This window comes from Artemia sp. Qi Xiang Cuo, chromosome 13 (assembly GCF_049724085.1).
Source record: "Artemia sp. Qi Xiang Cuo chromosome 13, ASM4972408v1, whole genome shotgun sequence".
NCBI classification, from domain to species: Eukaryota; Metazoa; Arthropoda; class Branchiopoda; order Anostraca; family Artemiidae; genus Artemia; species Artemia sp. Qi Xiang Cuo.
Window position 1 is genome coordinate 31,828,516 of NC_142806.1, and position 27,374 is coordinate 31,855,889.

General features: G+C 35.0%; 1 protein-coding gene across 2 annotated transcripts; it reads left to right on the forward strand.

Moving 5' to 3' along the window:
* LOC148945194 (uncharacterized) lies at window positions 1–25,423 on the forward strand. Of its 2 annotated transcripts, XM_089098674.1 has the most exons (6): window positions 19–147; window positions 4,340–4,381; window positions 11,905–12,037; window positions 15,232–15,373; window positions 20,908–20,987; window positions 24,918–25,423. In XM_089098674.1, the coding sequence occupies exons 1-6, from the start codon at window positions 40–42 to the stop codon at window positions 25,283–25,285; spliced, it is 873 nt and encodes a 290-aa protein (XP_088954800.1). In that variant the 5' UTR covers window positions 19–39; the 3' UTR covers window positions 25,286–25,423. The 2 variants fall into 2 exon arrangements, with proteins under 2 accessions (XP_088954801.1, XP_088954800.1); XM_089098675.1 differs by lacking the exon at window positions 4,340–4,381 and having other exon boundaries at window positions 1–147.
* Window positions 25,424–27,374: the final 1,951 nt, after the last annotated feature.

Sequence of the window (27,374 nt, forward strand, 5' to 3'; positions counted from 1 at the left end):
AAAACTGTTTCTCAACCGGAAAACATTCAAAGTCACGACATGCTAGGAGTGACTGTTTTAAAGAATGGAGACTGGGTATGCCCATATAACCCATATCACTTGGTCCGTCCTCTGCGTTTTCAAATTCATCTTGTAAAATGTAGACAGGTGAGCTTATTTACTTATGACTCCTTATTTCTAGGCAAGGCATTTTAACCCCCTTCAGCTTCAAGGGTGGCTTGAATCCTCTCCCTCTAGAGGGTCCTGACCTTTAAAAATCTGTGTGTTATAAAAGTGTAACCTTGTGAAATAGATCTTCTGCTTAATTGAAGTACAAAAAAATTGTTTTCGGGTTCACAACTTTGCTTGATCCCAATTTATGAGGTTTTAAAGATATGAAAATACATTTCCTAAATTTTGCAACAAAAACATTGGTATGGCTTACAAATTCTACTCAAATAACAGGAATTGCATTTTCAGAACTAAAGTTAAAGAAAAAGAAACTGATAACTGAAAATTAAGGTAGGCTAATATGTTTTTGTCAAAATTTCAATAGCCTAGGTGTAGATTTGTCATGTAGATAAATTTCAGGAACCTCTTGAGAGAGAGAGATTGGAGGTAGGTGCTTCAAAAGATAAATTTTTTGCAGTTCATATTATTGACTTACAAATGCAGTGAACATACCACTTGATGCCTTTTTTTATGCTCTTTATGAATAGGCCTAGCCTATAATAATCATTTTTGTTGCAAATCAATTCCACCCCCATCCCTATATATACCAATTCAGGGTATACATTTGCAAATTAAGAGAGGGTGGGGGTAAAGTTTAAACTTACCTCTCATTTACATCAGAAATAAACTTTACCCCCACCCCCCAAATGTGCAAATATATAGGGTAAGACACCCAGTAGTTCGCCACCTGCCTATTCTCAGACAGAATCTTTTATACTATTTTAATCACTAATTTACAATGAGCCATTTGTATGTCCGAGTTTAGGCAGAATTGTCACTTGTTAGTAAATTCAAAAATAGGAGGTGCTGTACAAGTGAAACTAGCCTATTTGAATTAGTAACCTACTTGTTCAGAAATTCTTCAGAAATTTTTGATACAAAAATTTAGTTTCTATGTGGTATAATACAGTAATTAGAATAGTTTAAATGTCAAAAAGCTTTCAAAGTGATTAAAGTGTCCGACTACTGGGTGTCTTACCCTACCCTGAATTGGTATATATAAGGGAGGGGATAAAATTCATTTCCGGCAAAAATGATTATCGTATTTGGAAGACCATAAAAAAAGGCATTGAGTGGTATGTTTACTTTATTCATAAGTCAATAATATGAAGAGCAAAAAATTTACCCTTCAAAATACCTTCCTGGGACATATTTCAGCTTGGAGACCCATGCCTGATAGTTTTATTTTCCCAACCTAACCCCTTTCCAAGATAGCCAAAAGTAGCTAAAGTAGAATTTTACTGGCTGTTTTAAAAGTTTAGGCTATATACAATAATCCTTTATCATTTAGGTCTAGGTCTAAACTGAACTACAGAAACATAATTTAAACACTAGGCTTAGATCAACCAGCATACAAGTCTGGGATAATTAAGAACTACTTTAGTAAGTAAATATATAGATGATTCCATTACTGACTTAGGAACAAGATGAACACACTACTTGATGCCTTTTTTTTATGCCCTTTCTAAATATGTTAATTGCTTTTGCTCACAAATACAACCTCCCCCAACATAGTCCTATATGTAGTTATAGTTAATATATTTTGTTGTTGTTCTGCATCTGTTGATGTATTGTTTTCTTCACAGTAAAGAGAGTATACAGTAGCAACAAAGGCTACACTCTCCATTAAAAATATGTGACACAGATCTAAAACCACACAAGATTCATACTCTGCCTTTGCACTCATGCAATTCTCATTGGAGCTGAACTAGGCTGTGACAACACAGCTCAGAGTCCTTATGTGCAGTATGAAATATGTGTCATGTTTAGAAAAAGAAGTTGCTAGTGTTTATTCTCTTTACTGTAGTTTTCTTTATGAACTGGTCCCTTGACCCATCAAAACCATTAGACCTATGCCTGGTTGCAAAAGAATTTAGTGTCAGTTGGATATCAAATAGCCTACTATTTAAAAAAAAAACTATGAATATTGGCTAGATGATAATAGAAGTAAACATAATAAGGTGATTAGGAGGAGCATGAGTGTTATGAAATAAGAATTTTGTTGTTTCAATGTTTATTTGTTTGGTCTTATTTAGTTTAGTACAAACATATGCACTAGGGCTATATATAAGAACATAATGGGGGGGGGGGTGCATTTGCAAGTGAAAAGGTTAGTATATTTAGAATGAACATTAAAATAGGTATCAAAAAGTGCATTTATTTTGTCCCCATACCAGCAATAGAATCATGTATATATTCATCATTAAATCTAATGGCATCTCTTTAATATGAACTGTCATGGAAAACTTACCTGACAATTTTTTTGATAAAAGGCTTTTTTCTATCTTAGAAAGTAGTTAATTCAGGCTAGATGAGCGAAAGTTTCAGAAATGTTTCCAGAGGCAAAGCTATTCTTATGGAAATTATTTTGAAGTATCTACACCCCCCTCACTCTTGCCCCTTGAAAAGGTACCTGTCTTTGCTAAACTTACACAAATTTTTTGTTGTTATAAAACAATACTTTCAGAAATAGATCTACAGTACACACTATCCCCAGGAAAACTGTTCATTCCACATAAACATAGACATCACACATAGGCCTTCTCTTTATTCTTTAGTTTTATTTGCCTAACTAAAAAAAATCTCATATAGGTATGGTTTGCAAATGATAACTATTAAATCCATTTACTGTAATTGTAAAAGTTTATAGTGAAAATGATTTTTTCTTTAAGGATTTTAAAAATAGCTTACTGTTATCAGATTAGAATTGAAAAATACACTATTGGGGATTGTCAGTGTCAAAAAGCATGATTTAGATAATTACAGTCCCCACATTATATAGCAAGGAAAATCACCTTTCTTGTATGCAAAGCAACTCTTTGTCTCCAGTTGTTTTTTGTTTTATTTTTTAAAGGGATGAAGCCAGTGTCCATAGAATATATGGAGAGGACTTGTTTAAACATAAGTCATGATATTTAGTACCCTTTCTTAGTAACAAAAGAGATCATATCAGCCAAGGTTCACAAGACTGTACTCTGGAGTAATTGAAAGGAGGATGTGTACACCTGATTGTTTAAGTTATTTGGAATATTTTAGGAATTGCTTAAGGGCTCTAGTTATAACTTTGAGGAAATATTACCTTAAATTTTATCTTCTAGCAACTAAGGTTGAAGAACCTGTAGATATTGCCAGGTAACATTGACTCAATATTCATGTAACAGTTCATGAGTGGATCATTGCTATTTGCATATATACAGGGTAGTTTGGTTTCATTGTTGGGTGTCACTAGATGTAATGCTGACCAGGCATGTTTGAGAGCTACAAGGGTTGGTGGCTCAGGTGGTGTAAGTTCTATAAGCTCTTTTCAATTTTGACTTGGAGATAGGGAGTAATTTGAATGACACTGTGTATTCAGGTCAATAAAATAGCTTGTCAGCATTACCTCTGAAATGGTGTGGGGGGGGGAATTGAAACTTTTAGGCCCTATTGGAGAGAGAAAGAGAGATTGTTGGGCAAGAGAAATTCAACTTTGTTTTTTGGAGAATGGGGAAGGCCTGACCTTTTTTGTCTCCAATCTATGCATAAATAATGTTTTTGCACTGCTCCTATAAGACTTAATGTTCATACTACGTGGTGCCAGGTTGTCAAATTTGCATTTGTGGGAATGTATCTTGTATCTTGGGAACAGCTCATGGTATTAAATTGAAACTTTTAGGGAATGGTGAAGAGACAGAGGGGGAAGTGTAGGTGGACACTGAATTGTGTATTGGGGGAAAGATTAGAGCTAAATCAAATGAAATTATATGCATTCAGGTTATCAAAATGCCATATCTGCAATGTATTGGAAGTAAAATGAACAGCTTAAGACACCTAGTTGTAACTTCAAGAGAATATTAGACAAGGTGGAGAGGATGAAGTAGATTTTATATTTTCACTTGGGAGGGGACCAAGGGGAGCTTATAAAGGGTAATAAATTTAGAAGAAAAGCATTATCATATTTATTCTTATTGTGAAATATTCTGCTTTTTTTATACTGATCTTTTTTAAAGTTTCAAGTTGTGAAAACACCTCAATTAAAATTTCAAAACCAGGATTAGCTGAATCAGTCAACTAAGGTGGTTGCAAAAAATAATGTTATGTTTATTCTAATTGCAAAATATTTGATTTGTTATACTGATCTTCTTTAAAGTTTCAGGTCATGAAGACATCTCAATTAATCCTCAGAACCAGGGTAAGCTGAATCAGTCAACAAATGTGATTGCCATAGTTCTTGATTTCCTATTTTGTTTATTTTTTAACAACAAAACAGAACTCTGTAATAAATGAGCTTAAAATGAATTCATTTTTAAAAACAAGCAGTTACAACCAAATATATTACAGTAAGATTTTTTTTTTTTTCATGGTTGATAAACATGTGTCCATATTTAAGTTTGTATCAGGATGAGAGTCATGATGGCTTAAGCTCTATAGAAGACTAAATTAGGCAGAGTTTCAATGCAATTGAATAATATTCCTACCCCTACCCACCCAAAATTGTATAGTAAAACTATTATGGATTAAACTAGATGCATCTAAACAAATCCATCAAATAAAGCTTTGCTCATAAGACTGAAGTAAGAATTCTGTTGTTATAGTTGGTAATTTCCAAGTGAAATTTTACTACAATGTTCTCAAACCCAAGAGCACCAGAGATGCTGATACAGCAGGAACAGGGCCAGTTCTAGACGTTTTTTTGGGGTAATCATACTATTCTCCCCCCCCCTGGTACACATCACCCCCGGGGATTTTGTAAAATTTGATGAAGCCTTGGCTATTTATAATGATAAGGGGTACACCCAATGGGCCAGGGAAGCCATAGAAATTAAAAAACATATGTTTGCTAACCTTCCCATAAATAGGGATACGGGTAATTTAAATATTGACCCAATTTATGATAACCTTCTAAAGAGTGAATCAACAGTCAATAAGGGAGTAAAGATTTTAAATAATCACCAGGGGACTATTTTACCTGCTAGACCAAAACGATTTGTTTCAGTAAAAGCTAACAAAAGGATTATTTCGCAACTGAATAATTAAGTAATTTACAGTTTTTTTTTATTTTTCCTCAGTTACTCCGCTGTCTTCACTGAAGTACCTCTATATTGGCATCTTTTCCCTACGTGGATCAGTTTGCACCAATTGTACATTTTTTTTTTTGTTTTTTGTTTTTTTTTTTTTTTTTTTTTTTGGTGGTGGTTTTATTGGTTTTTTGTTTTATCTTGTTTTTTTTTTTATCTTGTTCTTCTTTTGTGTCTTTCGTTCTTAAGACGCTTTGTTTTTATGAAGTAGAAATATCTGCGCTGTTTTTTTTTTGTTGTTTTATTTTCTATACACTTGCCACAGTCTCGGTTGTTTTTTTTTTTTTAGAGATTTTTCTCTTTGTTGGTTTTTTGTCATGGCTGGCCAGTTCGGCTTAAGATCTTTCAATCTAGTTGTTGGCATTATTGAACTGCTTCATTTGATTTATCGTTACACTTGCCCTATATAAACACAACTCTCCTTGAGAAATTAAATAAAAAAAACAAGCAACATTAAAACTTAAAACCAACAGAAATTATTCCATTTATGAAAATGACTGTCCCTCCTCATTACCCCGCTCTTTACGTTAATTTTTTTATTGTTTGAAAATATAGAGTTGTGAAAAAGAGTCAAACTTTAGCATAAAGAGTGGGGCGTTGAGGAGGGGACAGTCCCTTTCATGTACAGATTATTTTCTGTTCTTTTTTAGTTTTAATGTCACTTTACTTTCAGTTAAAAAAAACTTGTTTTTTTATTTAATTTCTGAATGTTTTCAAATTAATGCAGGTTTTGAAGATTGTTCACTGTATATGAATAATTAAATCGAAATTTACAGTAAGAATAACCTTATAATAACCTAAGTTTTGATTTTTGTTCTAGTTATTTAAGAATAATTCTTGAATAACAAAGGCTGTTTAATTAGAATAATAGCCTCTTTGAAAAGTTAAAAAAAAACTTTAGCATAATTTTTTAAATAGTGCTGGGAAATCTGGCACCCCCTTAATGGAAAATTTGCTTCTCCCACGTAATCTTCTCCCTCTCCCCCCACCAAAAACCCCCCTGAAAATGCCTGTATACTTCCCAATAACCAACACTATTTGTAAACAATGGGCAAAGTTTACAGCTTGCAGCCTTTCCCCCGGGGACTGTGGGAGATTAAGTCATCCTCAAAGACATAGCTATTATATTTTTTTTACTATGCTGAACAATATGGCTATCTCCCAAAATTTTGATCAGGTTACTTTGGGGAAAAAATGAGTGTGAGAGGGGGCCTAGTTGCCCTCCAATTTTTTGGTCACTTAAAAAAGTGCACTAGAACTCTTAACTTCCACTCGAATGAGCCCTTTTGCGATATTCTAGGACCACTGGATTGATACGATCACCCCTGAGAAGAAGAAAAAAACACACATCCATGATCCTTCTTCTGGCAAAAAATTCAAAATTCCACATTTTTGCAGATAGGAGCTTGAAACCTCTATAGTAGAGTTCTCTAATACGCTGAATCTGATGATGGGTTTTTCATTAAGATTCTGTGACTTTTAGGGGGTGTTACACCCTTTTTTCGAAAATACGGTAAATATTCTTAGGCTTGTAACTTTTGATAGATAAGATACGACTTCAAATTTATATATTTGAAATCAGCACAAAAATCTGATTCTTTTGATTTTCTATTGGTATCAAAAGTCCGGTTTTTAGAGTTTTGGTTACTATAGAACCAAGTCGCTCCTTACTTCCAGTTCATTACCACAAACTGTTTGATTTTAAATTAGTGCCATAAAATATCTAGCAACTGACGTGTGTTGCACCAAGAGGGATTGCTCAAGTTGAGGCAATTTCATGCCTAAAAATCACAGCATTCTTTAGGTTAAATTAGTTTTGGAGGTTCTGCAATTATCTTATAATGTTTGTCTTGATTAATTCACATGGCGCCCGAAGGTGGTCTCTCCCGCTGATACAGAATACGCCTCTGACACCCTTTGCCACAGAGGGCATTCTTCACTCAAGGCGCCCCCTGTCACTTGGTTCCCTACGTGACCGCTTACTTCACTTACCCCAAGAGTCACCGCTGAGCAGGAATTAACTTCATATTGTTCAGTGCAACAACTCAGCATTCTATTGTAAAGTAGGAGCACAAGCCAGAAAGTTTACTGTTTAGGGCGGCCTGTTAAAGCTATTTTCTAATCATTAAGAAAGGAGTGATGCAGGCTATCATATGCAAATTAAAAAAAAGAAGTGAAATGAAATTAAAATATATCCAGGAAAGTTTCAGGGGTAAATTAAGAAGGTATTGTACATACCTCCAAATCTTGTAAAAAAAAAAAGCTGCTTGAAGTCAATATTGTCTCAAAGATCAGGTTGACAATTAATAACACAGCTCTTTAACTAGACAAGTCTTATAATACTGTAAGTCACAAGAGTGATTTTGAAGATGTAGCAAGTAATTACCAACAAATAAACTTAACCACAACGGGTGCTTAACCTCATAATGGTATTGTGATCACAGGTGTTGTAAGTGTCTTCATCATCTTCATGCTGAACATTCATTATCAAATAGCCTAATCAACATGGTTTTTGCTCTGGGAAATATGTTGAAACCAGTCCTTTTGATTCTTGTGCAACTAAGCTACTTTTTGAGTCTTTGTGTAGATACACTATTTCTTGACCTTGCTGAGACTTCTGGCAAAGTATTTCACATATATTTTTCTGTAAATATTCAGACTTTAATATTAATACACATGCTACTAACTGGATAATGTGATATCCATACAACAGGAAACATTTAGTCAAGTTCTTTGGGATGCATAGGCAAAAATCTCTTTCCATTTCCTTTAGTTTAGCTATTGATTATTTACTTGATAATCAAACCTGTGAATACTCCAGACATCATTCAATACAGAATGGTTTATATTATCTAAAGCCTATTGCGTATTTGGCACTTTATTAAAACAAATTGTATTACAAATATTTTCTTCTGTACTTAGGCCTATGACAACATTGAAAATAAAATGAAAATTGCAGTGAAATAATATCTTGAGCTGATGAGCTTTCAGCAATTCGTATCATTATATATCAAATATTTAGTTTAATTTTATCAGTTCTTTCCAAGACTGTTCAGGGCGAATATGGTTTTCAATAAGGTACCAATGACGCAGTAAGCTTTAGACATTTACTGTTATGGAAGGTGACTGTAATCACACTCTTGTATGTAGTGATTTTTGTTTGTTTTAAGCTTGATTTGCACATTTAATTTAAACTTTACTCGTTTTAATATTTATTTATTCATTTATATTAGTACCTGTTGTAGGTTTGTTTGCTATTGTTGTTTATTTAATTTTTCTTCGTTTTGGGTTTTATTTATTCTTTAATAATAAAATATCTTTTGTTCATTTTAAGCTTGATTTGCGTATTCAGTTTAATTTTTACTCGTTTTAAGATGTACTTATTAATTTATAGGGTACCTGTTGTATGTTTGTTTGCTATGATTGTTTATTTAATTTTGTTTGTTTTGGGTTTCGTTTATCCTTTTAGAGTAATTTCTGGGTGTTTTGGGTTTGAATTATCATAGATTTCTATTTATGTTGATCTTAAGTTCAATATGGCCTTTATTTTTCCTTGAAAAAAAATCTGAAATTTTTTTTAAACAATTTCTTTTTGTTTATGATTGCCAAAGTTTCAAGTTTTTCAAAATTCCCTGTTTCAAAATCTTTTTTTTTTCAACGTCAAAGTTTTGACAAAGTAACAAAGTGTCAAAGTAAAGAAATTATCAAAGTAACAATAAGCAACTTGCATAACTTACAGCCTCTGCCCCATAAATCAAAGTTACCCCGTAAATTAGTAAATTAAAGGATCAAAGTAACAAGAAGCATCTTGCATAACTCATAATCACTTTTGACTCTTAAAAAAAGAACTAGAAGTTTCAATTTTCAATCAAAAGAGTCCCCTTCCATACTTATATGACCGCGCCTTCCATAAAAACTTCATATGTTAACAATGGGTAACTAGCAATAACCTTTTCCCCAATGGTGGGGGGGGGCAACCCAGAACTATAGTTATTTGACATTTTGATTATTTTGAAGAAAAAAGTTATATTAAAATTTTGATCTGATACATTTGGGGAAAAGAGGCCGTAGGGGAGAGGAGGCTAGTTGCCCTCCAATCACTTCTGACTCTTAAAAAGGAACCAGAACTTTCAATTTTCAATCAAATAAGCTTCCTCCATAGTTTATAAAACCATCACTTCCATTAAAACCTGATGTATTCCTGAGGCATAACTTGCAACCCTTGTCCCAGGCTCTTGGGATTGTGTCAATCCTGAAGTCATTGTTATGTGATCTTTGGACTATTTTGTATAAAATGGCTATCTCAAAAGTTAAATCGAATGCATCTGGGGAAAAAGAGGGCGTGGGGGATCTATTTGCCCTCTGCTCACTTTTGACTCTAAAATGGAAATACAACTTACAATTTCCAATCAAATGCGCCTCCTCTAAAGTTTGTAGAGCCACCTTTTCCATAAAAACCTTATATCCCCCAGGACATAACTTACAACCCTTTCCCCAGGGCTCTGAAATTGTATCAACCCTGAAGGGGTGGTTATATAATATTTCGACTAAATTGAACACAATGGCTATCTCAACTTTTTTGTTGAATGCATTTGGGGAAAAGAGGACGTGGCTGGGCCTGTTGCCCTCTGACCCCTTTTGGCTCTTAAAATGGGAACTAGAACTTTTAATTTCCAATCAAATGAGCCTCGTCTAAAGTTTATACAACCGTTCCTTTCCATAAGACCTTATGTGTCCCTGGAGAATAACTTACAGCCCTTAACCCTAGGCCTTGTAGGGCTGTTTCAACCCCAAAGGCATCGTTATACAACTCATGGATTATGTTTAACAAAATTGCTATCTCATAATTTCTACTGACTCGATTTGGGGACAAAGGCGTGGGGCGGGGGTTATTTGCCCCGCTCACCTTCGACTCTTAAAACACTCCTAGAACTTTCAATTTCTAATGAAATAAGCCCCCTACGAAGTTTATACAACCACCCCTTCCATGAAAAACTTATATGCCCTAAGGCATAACTTGCCCCTCAGGTTCTAGTTGTCATCCGATCACTTTTGACTCTTGAAATGAAAACCGAAACTTTCAATTTATAATCTTTTAAGCCACCTAAGAAACTTATACGACCACTTCTCCAATAAAAACCTTATGTGTCCCCGTGGCATAACTTAGAAACCCTTCTCCCCAGGCTCTGGGGGGTTGTGTTGACCCCAAATTTTTGTTTTCTGATCGTTGGACTATTTATTGAACAAAATGGCACCCATATAGTTAAATTGGTGTGTAAAATCACGAAATAACAAAATAAAATATGCTAAAATCAAAGCATAAAAAAGTTAATAAATGACAAAATGGAAGTCTTCCGTTATTTTTCCATCTTAGTGGGGAAAAAGTGGTAATTTTCATTTTTCTTTAGTTTTTTTTCGTATTTTGCAAAATACAACCACTCCTGCACAAAACAGAAAGGTAGGAGCAGTTTCTTTGTGGTTTCAACCCACTGATTCCTTGAAGAAGATGCACCCTCCCATCGTGAATCCAACCTATGAGTATATATATATACACACACACACACACACACATATATATATATATATATATATATATATATATATATATATATATATATATATATATATATATATATATATATATATATATATATATATATAATATATATATATATATATATATATATACATATATATATATATATATATATATATATATATATATATATATATATATATATATATATATATATATATATATATATATATATACGTTTTCTATGTATTCACCAAAGTAGTCTACAACAAAGTTCAAAGAGTGTGTCCAGAAAGGCTCCGGCATTTTCCCTCCAGAAAATCCCCCCTGGATGATTCTTCCCATATGCAAAATTGAGCAGCCAAATGGAAATTCAGACAGGTAAAAAGAAGGGATTTTGAAATATTCTACCTGTATTCCAAATTTCATGTAGAATAGATGGTGCAGAATATCATATAGGATTCATTTTAAAATTAACCGAATCTGTTGATTTTTAGAATTACCAACTTGATGAAAGTGATGAAAGACTTGAGAGCCATGGTTAATTGAAGTAAAGCCAAGACAAATGTTTATATTCTAATGCTATTTCTTTTAATTCTTATTTTTGTATTTTTGGGAGCTGAGGGTTAAGTTATCATAGCGGGTTAAGGTTATTAATTTGCTTGTTTATTTGAAATAAGGAGTTCTGTTCATTTAAAGTTTTCTTTTTTCTGACTTGGAGTTCGACCAAAGCGAGTGGTTAGCATACCAACCTGTTAATAGTATAGTAAACTCTGGCGCCTGAAAACTAAGTCCGTATCCTTTTGCAAACCTCCCCCCCCCCCCAAAAAAAAAAAAAACCTGGATACGGCCCTACTGAAAACTCTAAGGATTTTGAGAAAAGTGTATGAGAGTTACCTGTAATAATGGAGTAAGTTTTAAGTATGAAGCTTTTCGGGAAAAGTAAATTTTGTGCAAAGACACACATTTCTACTTTATTGCTGTTGTTCAAGAAAGACTTATCATTTTGGTTTGGCTTTTTTTAAAGAGAAAAATATTATTGTGCATTCTTGTGTTTTTTTCTTGCTTTAAAGTAATCGAAGTGAATATTTTATTTTGCAGAAACATGCATTGGCTGAAGTAGAGTATTTTACTTGTCCCTATAATGCGAAGCACATTGTTCCAGTGCCTGAGTCAAATCTTCACCTGGCAAATTGTAGTGAGAAGGCAAGCAACATGATTCATAGAACCCATTGTAAGTTGGACATGTTTTTTAAATAGCAGCTAAGAATTGCCGTTTCATCAGTGCGGTTGAAAGTCTGAGAAATATGCTTTCAGTGGTAAACTGCAGTGCACATGATAATAGCATGTTCACTAATAGCATAATGCACATTATATATGCATTATACTAGGTAGAATAGGTTTTTTACAATCGGAGTAAAAAATTGTTAAAATAGTCTGTTTAAAAACTGAGGCCTTGTGGATAAATCTAGGAAAAGATGAAGCTTTTGTGCTTGATTGAAATCAGGTTTTTAAGATCAGCATGATTGGTGGCAAAATGTCAAACGGTAGACCCTCTTTCTCCAACTGTTTTGGAGAAAGAGAGGCATGTTTTCACTTGTTTGATGTAGAATCATGTAAGGCTTCTTAGTGTTTATTATTAGAGGCATAAAGGGGTCTTTTGCCCCTCCAACATCACTCCATCTATCTCATTGCCAAATTCTTACAGAAAAGGCAGGCATGTCTTGCATTGGCGAGACGGCGACCAATGGTGTCCCACCATTCCCACCGCCAAGTTTAAGCACAAAGATTGGCAATTTTTTAACTTCATTCGTGCAATGATTTTCAACCTACTCAATTTGAGGACCAAATTGGTGCCATGGTGCTCCACCAGCTTCCTAGTAGAAAGGTTGTTAGGTTGCAGCTCGTTTGAGCCCAAAACATGCAAGGATTTATAAATCACTATTGTTGGAGGCAAAAATTTGAAAGCGAGGATTTAAAAGTCAGTGTTATTTGAGTTTGAGGAGAAATATAGGGTTGTGTGTACGTGGGCCCTCCAGCGGCCTTCCTCCTACTTTTTTTTCTTTTTTTTTTGCTCAAAGGCAGGCATGTTGCACCTTGTTTGAAATGGATTACGCAAGTGTTTTGAAACTATAAACGTTTAGGTATAATCATGGTCAATGGTCCATCCAAAGTCTCCCCTTCCTTCTGGTGATTTTCTATTCCTGAATTTCTCTGGGGAAAAAAATTGATTCCTCTAAGATATTCCCGAAAATTATCATTAACGAAAATTAACGTTTTTTAACTTGGATTGCATAACGATTTTTAATCAGTATGATTGGAGAGCCAAAGCAGGCCGTAGTCCCCTCTTATACATCACCGGTTTTTTTTTAACATAGAAGTTGTTATGTTGTACCCTGTCTGAACCAGAATCATGCAAGATTTCTAATCTGTATAACTGGAGGACTCGATTGGACCTTTGGGCCCTCTAACTTTCTCTACTCTTCTCACCTCCAACTTTTCGACAGAAAGATAAGAATGATATATTGTATTTAGACTGAAAACAAAGATTTGAAGCACAAGGTGAGCCCACAGCTACTCGAACGACCTCGTTGCTCAGCCCACCAAATTTCTAGTAGAAAGTTAGACATATAGGACCTTGTGTGAAGCATAATCCCGTAAGGATTTTCGATCTTTATTTATGGAGGCACATCGGCTCTTTAACTTTTTGGATATCCCCTCCCTTCTCCCTGCCCTTGCAACGCTAACTTTTAGCAGAACGGTGGGTATGTTGCACTTTGATTGGATTCATGCACAGATCTTAATCTACATGAAGGGTAGCCTAAATGGACCAGTTTACCATTCAGTACTCACGCCTTCCCCATTTCCAACTTTTAAGTGGAAAGCTAGGTATGTTGCAGCTTGTTTAAATCGAAACATCTAATGATTTTCAATCTGCATAGTCTGAGGCACTTAAAGTGGCCGTGGTCCCTTGAATTTTCCTCCCCTTTCTTGTCACCAGCTTTTTAGTAGAAAAGTAGACTTGGTGTAGTCTATTTGAAGCGGTACCATAGAATAGTGTTCGATTCGGTGCCACCAAATAGACTTTATCTTTCATTAAAGTGAAACCTTGGGTTTTCCCGTTTCTCCAACCTCAAACACACGCGAAATTTGTGGGGCAGGTAATATTGAAACGAGGAGACACAGCGATTGGATGTCCAGAGGTGTCCACAACTTCTGAGCCTCACCTTCGTTCCACACTTAAGTGGCTGCGGACAATTGCGATTAGATAGAAGGGCATTATAGCCAAGGAGACGTAAATCAAGGAATTGTACACCGTGTAACTTCACAGCTCATACTCTATCAGCCTTCCAGGTGCCCCTGTTTGAAGATTTTTCCTCTTGAAGAGTGGCTTGTAGTCTAGAGTCTTAAAGTTTATTCGTCTTAAGGATGAGAGGTTACGCTTGTGCTAGTAGATCTACCTTTTATTTGCTTCTTATAATTTTTAGGCTAGGAGAATTTTTTTCTTCACATAAATGGTTGTGGAACGATTATGAGTAATAATGCAACGTAAAGAGTTAGTTTAGAAATTATTAATAAAGTGTTTAAATCAATTGGTGATGGAGATAGAATCAAATCGTTTTTAGCGTCAAATGCATAGAAACAATTAATAGATGTTATGTTTTGAGGCAAAGCTACGTAGCCTTGGCTTGTATATGCTGAAGTATAGAAACAACAACATAGATTTTGTTAGGTATTGTCTTTTACAACACATTGGTAAAGTGTAAGCTTTTAATATGGTTAATTTTAAAACTAACACCATTGATAGGGTTTTGGGAAATACAGAATGAATTATTCATGAGGCGTACCACTTTTATTGAAGGTTTGACAAGTACGGCATTTAGTAGATGGCGAAGAAGTAAAATCAAAGTGTTGGTCAAAGAGAATGGGTAACCTCCAAGGATAGAAACTGGCGCTAGTGTTGTCGACAAGAAAAAATTATCAACGCCATCTAGCGTTGGTGTTTCTTTGAGTTTTTTTTTCAGTGTATTAATAAGACAAAATTAGTGAAATTAGTTCAATTGGCCCAGAAATCTCAGTTTCTGGGAAAAAAAAACACAATTACGAAGCTTGAAACAAGTGCCAAACACTAGATGGTCTTGTTGATTTTTAGTTGTCACTAGTGCCAGTTTCCGCTCTTGTCAGTTACTTAGGCTCTTTGGTGTTGTTAAGAAAGGTTAGCCTTGCATTCGGTAGTGATGCTGCATTTGGTAGTGATGCTGCATTCGGTAGTGATGCTGCATTCGGTAGTCGTGATTTCATTTTGCAGGGCTCCTGCTCGTTTCCGTCATAAAAAGAGAAAAGGGATGGACAATTCAATGATTAAAAAGTTGTTTTATAGCCATTATTAAAGTGTACTTGTACAGTTTTATAGATGTATTCTTTTAGGCGAGGAAATATTGCGGACACGAAAACATGGTGACATCAATACCCCGGGACCACTTGTTAGCAAAAGCTTGTATCAAGCTTTTTGTGATGGTGAAGATGTTGAAGAAGAAATAGGTAGAAGACAGGATGTAGTTACATATGAGTAAGTCCAGTTATATTCATTGCTTCTCTGGTATACACAGATCTGATCTCCCAAGAAAAATGGATCTGATTGCGGTGTGCAGGGGTGTTATTAGCGAAAATGTCTGGGGAAGGGGCGAAGGACTTTAACGACTGGCTGATCATTTTTACCGACTGTTTTTCATCAATAATTAGTATAATGTCCATATTGAATTAAAAACTCTAGAACACAGCTTAGCCCAAAGAATCGTATAGCCTGAAGAAGATTAGCCTATTAGTTCAGTTTCTCGTAAGAAGCATACGTATAACTAGCTGGTGATCTAGTTGAGAAAAAATTAATACTAGAGGAATAAAGCGATGATATGATTTATATACAAACAGAACTCGGAAGTGAGAAACTGAAAATTTCAATTAAAATGTATGGATTGAACACAGAATGAAGAAAATGCAACTACAAAACTTCAACACAAAAAGTAAAAAAAAACTTCAACAAAAAGTAAAACGCCTTTATTCGGAAGTCTCAAAGCATATTATGACGAGGTGTTCGAAACAGTCATCGTCCATCGTTGTACATACGCGTGTCATGACCAGTTTCATTTTGCTGAAACTTCTTTCACCATGGCCAAAGGTGGTAATGTTGTCACAATTCACTGGTAAGTTGACCCGAGAGTCGGGAATATCGATTTAACTGCATGAATTTCATGGAATAGGGTCTCAAAGATGGTGTGATCAATGATTTTCTAGCTTTCGACCTCAGTCCTGGTCAATAGCTGTAGCTTGAGTTCCTAGAGATCTAGATTTTTCCCGAAACAATTGTCGTAGCTTCGGAAAGTCTTTCATAGTTGATGTCCATTTTGCCCAGTAGACTTCCGTATCCTGGCTCCAGAAAAGAAGAGGTATCATGAATTGCATCATCCAAGTCGTTGATTAGGGCTTTGAGGACGCCGCAGAGTTCCTTGGCAAAGAACAATTTCCTGTCATCTAGTGGGTCAACTCCAGGATTAGAAATTACGTCTGAATAACGAGCAGGTGGACGCCTAGGATGTTGCTTAAGTTGGAACTTGTCTTTGGCTAGTGAGTCAACTTTTTTCCACATCTGCTTTTGATGCCTTGATTTCCCTTTCTATCTGATCAGTCTCAATGGAGAGCATATAAGATGTCGCGTGTCGCCCTGAGTCTTGTGTTTGTAGTAACCAGATCAAGCTGTTTAGTCTGAAGTTTTGGTGCAAGAATTTTCGTTTTAAATAGGACTTGGCGTATGAACATTGAATCAGAATAAAATCAAAGCAGGTAATGTGGTGATGTGGATGTTGGACTTTTTCATTTATTATTTTGTCTTTGTTCTATTAGCTCTTTGAGAACTTCAACAATAGTGTCAAAGCTGTTCCACAACGCTGTCAAACTCTCTAATCTGGGCGTCCATCTCATCATTGACAGATTCTTAAGCTTCAGTATCGATTCACCACTCTCAACTGCTCGTTTCTAATCAATGACTGGTTTCATTCAACCCGTAAAGAAGACGCACTATTCCTGTAAGATTTCAAACATTTTTGAACTATGGAGGTGTTGCGGCAGGCGTGTTGCACTATAAGATTTTCTCTATGAGCCAAGAATCGAACTTAGCGTACTTGTCCTTCCACTTTTGTTAATATGTGTTCTTGGACACCTAGTCGAATACAAGACATATTGCTTGTATAATCATAGCTTTGAAACATAAGTACCTCTCTGCTTACGCCTTCCTTTTCAAAGACTTGTAGAATTTTTTCAGAAGTAATGTATGGCCAGTTTGATTCTTTTGGTTGCTTGTGTTGCAAACGGGTTGTAAATAACCTGCTCAGCAGCTTAAATTCATTTAGTCTCGTTGTTTCTGTGAAAAATAGCATTGATCCCTCTTTGTTGAGTATATTCATGCACCCCAATACTTCATTTTTACTCGATTTTTTCTTAAACTTGACATTTCTAATGCCTTTCATTAATTTATTCCTTTTTACTTGAGGTCAATTATTCAACTCACGTAATTTGTGAATTTTGAAACGTATATGTCGTTCCTTGGATGGGCGTCCCTCTCTTTACCACCCACAGCTCTTAATCTACTAACCACCTAACCTGTTATAAAATGTGACCGCGACCTTAACGCCTTGGTACTAGTTTTAACCGAATGAGGTTTTCGGTCATTTTTTTCAGTCAGTAAAACCGGTGAATCTACCGACTGGGATCAGAATTTGGGAGGTGTCATTTCAGTATTTTAATGTTCTTCATTTAACCGAATGAAAAATTGTAGCGCCATCTATAAAATCGTGTTATGCGTTGGAAAAACCGTTGCATTTACCGACCAAGATTGAGATTTTGGTATATCCTATGTCATGTCATTATTTTCATGTTCCTTATTTAACCGAATAGAAAATAGTGGTGCTGCCTGTAAAATCGCTCCACGAGTCGGTAAGATCATTGCATTTACCGACCGAGATTGAGATTTCGCTATATGTCATGTCAGTGTTTTCATGCTCTTTATTTCACCCAATGGAAAATTGTGGCACAATCCGTAAAATCATGGCGGGAGTCGGTAAAGCTTCTGCGTTTACCGACCAAGTTCGAGAATTCTCTAGGTGACATGTCAGTATTTTCGTGGTCTTTATTTAACGGAACAACAAATATTGGCGACAATTTTTTTTTGTGGAGTGGCCAAAAACATTGGGGGAGGGGGTCTCCTCCCCCATACGTAACGGTCCCGACCGTGTGTATCGTAAGTAATCGATCAACTGATTTGTATTTATCCTGCCGCCAACTCACGAAAATGTAGGCGGGAGGGGCAAAGATTTTTTTTCGATTTCTTTTTATGAGGTGGGTAAAAGTTACTTTCAAAATATAGAGGTGTGATTCCCCCCCCCCCTCCCCTCCTGGAGGGTAATCTGTTAACTTTAGCCTACCACAGTTGTGCCTTAATGTGAAATATTTTTTTCGTCTAAAAGCAGACTAATTTTTGTGCAGCAAAATTCGTTACAAATCTGTGTGGTCTTGATGTTATGCATCGTGACGAGCAGCTGTATGCCAATGAATTATAATACTTAATTTGTTATACAAATATTTAAATGCGTCTATTTGTTGACATATTTCAAGAAAATATCAGACGCGAAACTGTATTGTGACAAAATCTTAACTAAAAATGTTTTATACAAAACGGGTTTCTAGAAAATTCTGGTTGTGTTTAAAATTCCGTCATAAAATCTTCCATTACGGAAATGTCTTTAAACAACTTAAATCATCTATATTCGCCTTGACCAAAGGACATTAAAAAACATGTGTTCGGAAAGGGATTTAAAAGATCGGTGAATGGGGAATCAAGTGATATATATATATATATATATATATATATATATATATATATATATATATATATATATATATATATATATATATATATATATATATATATATATATATATATATATATATATATATATATATATATATATATATATATATATATATATATATATATATATATATATATATATATATATATATATATATATATATATATATATATATATATATATATATATATATATATATATATATATATATATATATATATATATATATATATATATTTCTGCCCTATAAGCAAAATTAATCACTTATTTCAAGTCTCATCATCTACGTCTACTATATAATTATCTGCAAATAGCGACGAAGACCACACTGCCTTTCCCTAGTAAACAAATAAGTAGAACAACAGGGAAATTTTTTATACAAGACAGTGGAACGCAACTTTAAATTAATATGTCGACCCTATATCCAAGGATATAGGGTCTATATCCAAGGACCGTCCTCAGCAAAACAGACGAAGAGAATAAAAACAATATAACGAGTTTTAACAGTTTTAACGATTGAATTTCAATGTAAGTTTCTTTTATATTGTTTTTATTCTCTTCGTCTGTTTTGCTGAGGACGGCCGTTGGATATAGGGTCGAAATCTTCATTTAAAGTTGCGTTCCACTGTCTTGTATAAAAATTTCCCTGTTGTTCTACTTATTTGTTTATAATTATCTGCCAAGATTTTGAACTAACTTACCAATACTAGTATAAGTAGCATCTCTGGAGCAATCCTGCCTGTTAAACCAATCACCTTTCAGATACTCAATTTTCTGTTTACAGTATATATGCCTATGCCTGGTTTTTCCGAGCATGCCAAACTCAAAACGGCTAAACCTGTAGCCTAAATTGATTAATATCTACAAAAAGCTATGTCTTCATTCTATCTGAAAGCAAGGAACCATTTAAAACTAGAAAAAAAGCTTGAGAGAAAGTAAGAGAAACCGTATTCATTTATCCCTTCACCCCAAACAATCAAGATTTCTTCATAATAATCGCTCAAACTTGAGAGCAATTGTTCAGCTTCTGACAATAGGGCTCTGGGTCCATTTTATAGAAAATAACGGTCCAAAATCATAAGAATGGTGTATTCCATTTATAAAATGACCATGAGAATGGCGGACCAAATTCACTACCCTGGCAATTTACTAATTTTTGTTGTTGTAATTTAATATTTATTCCATCATTTGGTTCTTTCCTTCCGAGCCAAAGAGCTTTCTTAGCAGCTTTCTTTAAGTCCAAACGACCATGGCACTAAAATGAGGTATAAAAGCAGTAAAAACGTTTTAGTTTGAAAAAATTCTTACCTAAAAGTAATTTATCCTGTAAATTTCAATTCCAAGTTTTCATGGTAAGCTCCTTTTTTTCCAAATACTTATTAATTTTGAATCCAGTAAAAACATCATCTTGTTTTGAAAATTCTTGACGTTTTGCTGAATCAAAATGCATAATTTTAACCAAGGTAGAAAACACTTGTTTGGAACAGTCTTTGCATTTGCCTAATTAAAGACAGAAGTCGTTAATTTTTTAAACAAAATTTTATTCTTTAAAATCACCTGTCTTAATCAGTGGAGTTTTAAATTTTAAACATCTGAATTCTTATTTTGAAGTCCTCATATAGCTTTGCACAGGCATGTATGTAAGGAGTCTTCACAGCCCCCCCCCTAAAAAAAACCAAACCCGAGATTCTAAACATTATTCCAACAGTTTCCTATGTTTGCCATATATTTCTGTTTACCATATATTTTGAAATCCACAATTAATTATGTGAAAGCTAGTCAATTTAGGGTACGTCAAGATGTCAAAAAAAAATTCATACTACTTAGGTCTGTGCCGCATCGGACCTCTGTCGGGGGAAGGGGAGGGGGCCTTAAGTTCTTGTCATCGCGATATATATCAGACCGAATTGTTAAATCTCAAGCAAACTAGTTGAGAAGTAAGAATAAGTTCCTAATTGAGTCCCTACTCGATTTAGATCATTTTAAGGGGAGGGGACTCCTTTCAAGGTCTTTTTTCACCAGCCTAATTACTAGGCGGTCTTGTGGATACGTAATTTCCTTGTTCCTCCATTTGTACTTCATATTAAGTGAGTATTATGAATTATGTTATTGTTAATGACTTCATGAATTCAGTTTGAGTTTTTTTTTTTTTTTTTTTTTTTTTTTTTTTTTTTTTTTTTAGCTTTGCTCCAAGGCAGACTGAAAGGATAGAGAGGACGACAACTTATCGCAAAGGAATGTTCAAAGACATTACAGATGAAGGTATTACATTTGTTATTAATGTTGAAACGCGACAAATTGAAGTATTTTCTCGGAAAAGGAATACTAAATTTCGTGGTGTGCTTAATTAACCAAGACATCTGATTAACGGCGTGACCTATTGTAACCAATGTAAAAAAAAGGGTGTGAGTCCATCAAAAAAAAGAGAAAAATGCATCATTGAATTATCCCGTTTGAAGCGTTATCCGAGTAGTCAGTGAGCCATGTTAAAAAGTTCTGTCACAAAGGTTGACCTAAAGGTACATGCGATGTAAGAGCATTTTCTATAGAACAGAGCCGTATGATTAGCAATATACGGGATATTTATCCAGGAAAGGGTGCTTCACCGTTATTTCGGGTACATTTCACCAGATTCTCTCTTTTAGTAAAAATATAACATTTTGACTTGGTTTATGTAGTCAAATCTTATAAAAAAAAAGTATATATAGAGATCACTAGACAGATAAGACCTACATGTAAAATTTTCAAAATTGAATGAATTGGCATTAGAAATAGATTCATTACGAATAACAACTTAAAAAATAAAACACCACAGCGGGAGCATTCACCATGAGCAGGGGCGGGTACAGAAATAATGTATGGGGGGGGGGGGTGCTGGTAAAAAATTTAGCTCCCTCATCGGCATCTTCTGCCCCTTCGACCCTGTAATTAGTCCAACTTTCAACCTTCTGGGGGCATACGTGCTCCTAAAACATCATCTGGATCTACCCCCCAAGCCTTAGGTATATGTGCCATGCGTATTTCATGCTTTACTGTCTTGCAAACTTCTACTTAGTCTCTCAAATTAAAAATATAAGATGTTAGACGATGACATTAAGCTAGAAACAAATGAATAAAGAAGAAATTATTTGACCGAAACCATTTTGAAGAAATTAACAAATAATAGATATACTGTAACTCAGAGTACTAGGCTCAGAGATAAATATTAATCCAAAAAGAGGCAGATTTCCAGAGGTATTATTGAGCTTAAGTTGAGATTTTACGTCTCGGTGCAATCTGGCCCATTTTGTGACAACCTGCAAAATTCCTCCGAGTCACTACTGTTTCCCGTCAGTCACTTCTGCTGGGGCAAATACCACTATGACTGACGCTTTGCACTTATTGGTCATAAAGTATGGAATTAGAATTCTGTCGTGTGTACCTTCCTAATATAAGCGAGGCTTATTAGCTTCCATTTTGAGCCCTACTCCATGCCTATGTCCCCAATCCTTCCTGTCCGAATGAATAAATTCTATATATTACCTAATACCTCGTTTCCTAACACTAGGAGGTTAGTTCATGAAACAATACTGCAAGTTTCTTTTCATCATTTGATACTATAATCAGCAAGAGTCGACGTCCTGCAGAAGTAATCTCAAGCCTACTACCTCCCACTCATTATAAGTTACGCCTACAAATATTATACTACAATGGGGATGCGGCCCATAATTTAACATAATTAGGAAGAGGCTATTCAGCCAAAAATGTTCAGCAGAACAAACAAAGCCCAGAAGAACTATCCATTAATCAAATCCAGTGCCATGCTGTGTTGTATAATAGGCCATAATATCCTAGAGGGTTGTACACATAGCAAATAAGAGGACTTACTTGTAGACGAATTTAAGCTAGTCCAGTTGTCTGGACTTTCATCTGAGCCAGGAAGCATCGAGGATAGGTGAAACAATGCGATAAAGGTAGGAAAGCATCCAAAATTACCTGCAGTCATAAATGTAAACTATTTCACGTGGGTCTGCCAGTTATTGTACTTTCCTTTTAAAGGGAAATACTGAGTGAATGAAACGCTTCTATGAATGAGCAAAGTTTGTAAATGCAAAACAGTCTGTAATATAAAAAAAGAAGAAGAAGAAAACAACAAAGAAACAGATTTATAAGGACTGGGATAACTCATGAAAGCACTCTTCTTCCATGGTATGATATTTTTCCGGTGTTTTTTTTCTTAGTTATCACTGGGACTCCGATTCGGGACTGGGCAACATTCGGAAATCATGATCCCATTTTCTTTCACAGAAACGTGTCATTTGTGGTTGTATTTAGTTCGTTTTTCCTACCCGGACTTTCTGAAGCCGAGTTTTGGGTCCGAAATGGTCTCCAGTAAGGTCCTTTTTTTATTGAAAAAGGTCTCAAAATCTCTATTTTGGACTCTGTGATGTCCTGGCTAGATTGATACGTTCAGGGAACTACTAATGACCCGTAAGCCGTATTTATACGGCTTATAATGCCTCGGACTTAGACATGAGACTAAACTTTTGTAAATTTATGATCATGCAAATCTGTTTTATAATATCCCCCACCCCTTTTTCTTAGTACTATCCCCCCTGAAACTTCTGTGTCTTCCTTTAAGTTACTGGGCGTCACAATTTCTTATAATTTAGAATGGGATGTACATGTTAAAAATATTATCCACAAAGTTCACAAAGTTCCCTCCTTAAGTTCACAAATAAACTTTGCATTCCCCCTTCCCAGTCTTTAAGGATTTATGCTTCCTTTGTCCGCTCATCTCGAATATTTCTTGTCCAGTTTGGCGCCCTGGCATCTCCCGGGAAGAGTAAGATGAAATTAAATCCGTCCCCAATAGAGCTCTGCGAATAATTTTTAAAGAGGGTAGACCTCCATACTCTCTTCTTTAAAATTAAATACAAAAACAAGGTTTTTCAACAAAAAGTTAGGACCAACATTAAAACTAAAATGAACAGAGATGCGTATATTAGGGTAGCTGCCTTCCTCTTTACGCTAAAGTCTAAAGGTTTTTTGATTAAAAAAAATATTTCTCAGTCAAATTTGTGTTTGAGTTGTATTATTTAAGGGATATGGACAAAAAGTCAAACTTTAGTGTAAAAAGTGAGGATTGAGGAAGGGTCCACTCATATACAAAATAATTTTGTTCATTTGAACTTTTCAATGTTGCTCCTTACTTTCAGTTGAGAAACTTGTTTTTTATTTAATTTCAGTCTGTTTTTCAAATAATGCCAGGAAATCCCCCTGTGTAAACTTTCCCCGAAACTGTCCTTTACGCGAAAAATCGCCCCCGCAGAAAATATACTCCAAAAAATTTCCGTATACTTTGCAATAACAAATAATTTTGGTAAACAATGGGCCAATTGCGTAACCTAAAAGTTCTGTGTCCAGGGACCATGGGGGTCATGTCATCCCCAAAGTCATAGTTATTGGACCCATCAGCTATGCTAAATACAATGGCCATCTCGAAATTTTGATCAGATGTCTTTGGAGGAAGAGGGGGCATGGAGGAGCTAGTTGCCCTCCAATCTTTTTGGTCACTTAAAAAGGGCACTAAAACTTTTTATTTACGTTCGAATGATCCTTCTCCCGATTTTCTAGGATCACTGGTTCGATACGATTGCCCCTGGAAAAACAAAAACAAATACGCATCCGTGATCTTTCTTCTGGTGAACCAATCACGCAGCCAAAATAATGTATTGAATTTGTTAGATTTCCCAGTGTTCATCCTTGTTTTTAGAGAATAACCTTATTGTTGTATAAAGATTCAATCACATGCTTCGATGTTTGAATCGCCCATCAATGAAATAAGTGGACGTAGCCAGCGTGGTCCTTCAAGACTCATGTGCTGCTAGCATATCTAAAATAGTATGACAATTGAGCTTCTTTTTTAACGAATGACCTAGGGAATTTGTCACTGCTTCATTTAGTAGTATTGCAACATGACCTTGTTATTTGTCCTGTACATTTTTGTACGCTGTATATTGAAGCAGTATTACAATTTTAGTTTGGCGTAATTTTCAAAAATGACCTTTGGATTTTGTCAAAGTTCGTTAGTTTATGTAAGTCAATTTTTTTACCCTGAAGCCTTTTATGGATCTTTCTATTTTATTCCCTAAATACCCCATTGAAAGCTTCTCTTTCTACCACTAACAAAAATACCAATTTTAATTCTAGATCTGGAAGATTTGATGGTCGACGACTGTGAAAGAGTCGTCGACCAATCACACCGTGCTCAAGCTGTCCAATGGGAAGATCGGTACATACACCATTTTGATCATGAGGGCACAGGCGTTGATAGTCGAGTCAGGTTGGGCGGATGCAGTAGTGTTAGCCAAGATCATATAGAAGAAAGTACCAGCAGTCAAGAAGGAGAGCAAATAACAGCTCGATCTATCCAAGTTTATGATAATCGGCGCAGGGATCAATTTGATAACGAGAGAAAACCTGGTCGTATCCAAGAAGAGCGACCTGCTGTCGCTCGGGGGAGAGCCCATCTTTTACGCATGGCTTTGAAGTCGAGAAAGCCTCTCAATAATTACTAAAATAAACTTCCTTATTGATTTTTTTTTATCTTGCAATATTTCTGTTTATACTTTTTGAACCTTTTTCTTTAGCAGGGGTCGATGATTCTTTTATTCTTTTTTGCTCTATGAATTGATAAATAAATAACCTGAAAAGTGTTTGAGCTTTATGTTGAGTTATTAACTAGAGCAACATACATTGCTAGATAAATGAAATAATGCGATATCCCAGATTTTGGGTCCAGTATATCACATTTTGCGGCGCCAGGTCTTGTGTGAACCTAACATGTCTCCGTCGTATGACATAGTCCTAAACATCGGCTGATATTCCTTTTGATAGAATCAACAGGTGGTTTTATGGAAGTAATTCTATAAGTAAAGTTATTTTATTCAAGAACATAAATGAAAAGACGCATAAATTTAGGCAAAAAGGGCGTCAACTCAAGGAGCGAAGAATGTAAGGGGAAGGGAGCCAAAATGTGCTAGTCAAAAATCTAGAAGAGAGGGCAATTTGGTTATTGTCTCGATTTTTTCAATGAAAATACAAAAAAATAAGTATTTTTCAAAATGGAGGGGGGGGGGGCAAAAAATCTATAGAGGATAGTTGTCCTTCTCCCCAATTGACGTGCCTGATACGCAATATCTACCTTGGAGCTTCTAGACAGGATAGGTTAGTTACACGTTGAAAATTTTACAGAAGCTCAGTTTTGGTATCCTCAAAAGTATGTTTAGCTCAACTCTGCTCTTGTGACAAAATGATTTTTGTAGACTCTTCGCATCAAGACGCGATAATTTCTTTAAATAAGCCAGCCTATTTGAGTCTAAAAGGTCTTTGGAAATTTTACAATTGGGTATTTAAGCTATAGATTTTCTGTTTGCATTTGTAAATACTTTATTGGCAAAAGCAAATTTTTTTGTAAATACTTGCCCGTGAGGAACATCCCTGCCCGAAAGATTTCCGCGAGGAACAATCTTTCTTCGCAAAGTAATAAAACATTAAAACACAAGAAACGAACACACATATATATATATATATATATATATATATATATATATATATATATATATATATATATATATATATATATATATATATATATATATATATATATATATATATATATTTTGCACGGTCTGATCATCGTCGATATGAATACATTTGCAAAAGCCAAGTTACTATGCTTTTGCCAAGAACTATACCATTATTGCTATGGTATAGTTCATTATATTAATTGCCTACTTTTTGCAGGGGCTCCTAAACCCTGATGGTACCACTCCAGAGGATCCATATAGGGAGTTAAGTGCGAAATGCAGGACTAGTCTAGCCAAAGACCGCTACAAGATCTTAAATAAGAAATTTGATAAAATGTCCATGGCTACTTTTACATTTACTAGCCACCTTCTGATGAAGAAACTTGACTCGTACCGCCATATGTCCAGGAATTATTTTTGCGGCTTGGGACCATGAAGGAAGTCATTGAAAAAAATTGTTACCCTGATAAATATAATAAAAATCGAAAGAACAAACCACTTTCTTCTGCTGGAGTTGGCTATTCTGCAGGTCTATGGTGGGCAGTCTGATCTGTCTCGAGTGCGTCTTAAGTTATGGGGCGCTATTTCGGAGTCCTGACCATCTTTCGTGATCCGAAGCAAGGTAAAAAAAAAATTTCCCATTTGTTAAAATCATTTTCAATCCAACCTTTATTAAATTCAATTATTAAATAAAAGTAAAGATATTGATGCAAAATAATGTGAAAAGGCTTTTTTCAAAATTTGTAATAATGAAGTTTCAGAACAAAATTATCTCTTAGTTTTACTACAAACGTTCACTCTTGCTGTCAAATTTAGTCAGTTTTTCCTAGGATGCAACTAACTTCAAATTCATTTCACTCTTTATTTCTTAACTCATATCAGATGTCGTTTTTTTTTGCTCGTCGTAGTAAAAAAAACAAAAAAGCATTTTTTACTTCAAACTTCTTTTTTCTAGCATTTTTTTTACTTCAAACTTCAAATGTTAATTTCTTTCAAATAAAAGTGAATACCTGCTGTTCTTTTTTTTCTTCTTCTTTGGGTGAAAACAATAGTGAAATCTATGAAACCGTGATGCCTA

Excerpts from the sequence above, each read along its gene's own strand:
- LOC148945194 (XM_089098674.1), top strand. The coding sequence starts at position 40 with ATGCTAGGAGTGACTGTTTTAAAGAATGGAGACTGGGTATGCCCATAT. Across the intron at positions 4,382-11,904 it reads AATTAATCCTCAGAACCAGG|AAACATGCATTGGCTGAAGT; the intron begins GTAAGCTGAATC and ends TTTATTTTGCAG. Across the intron at positions 20,988-24,917 it reads CAAAGACATTACAGATGAAG|ATCTGGAAGATTTGATGGTC; the intron begins GTATTACATTTG and ends TTTTAATTCTAG.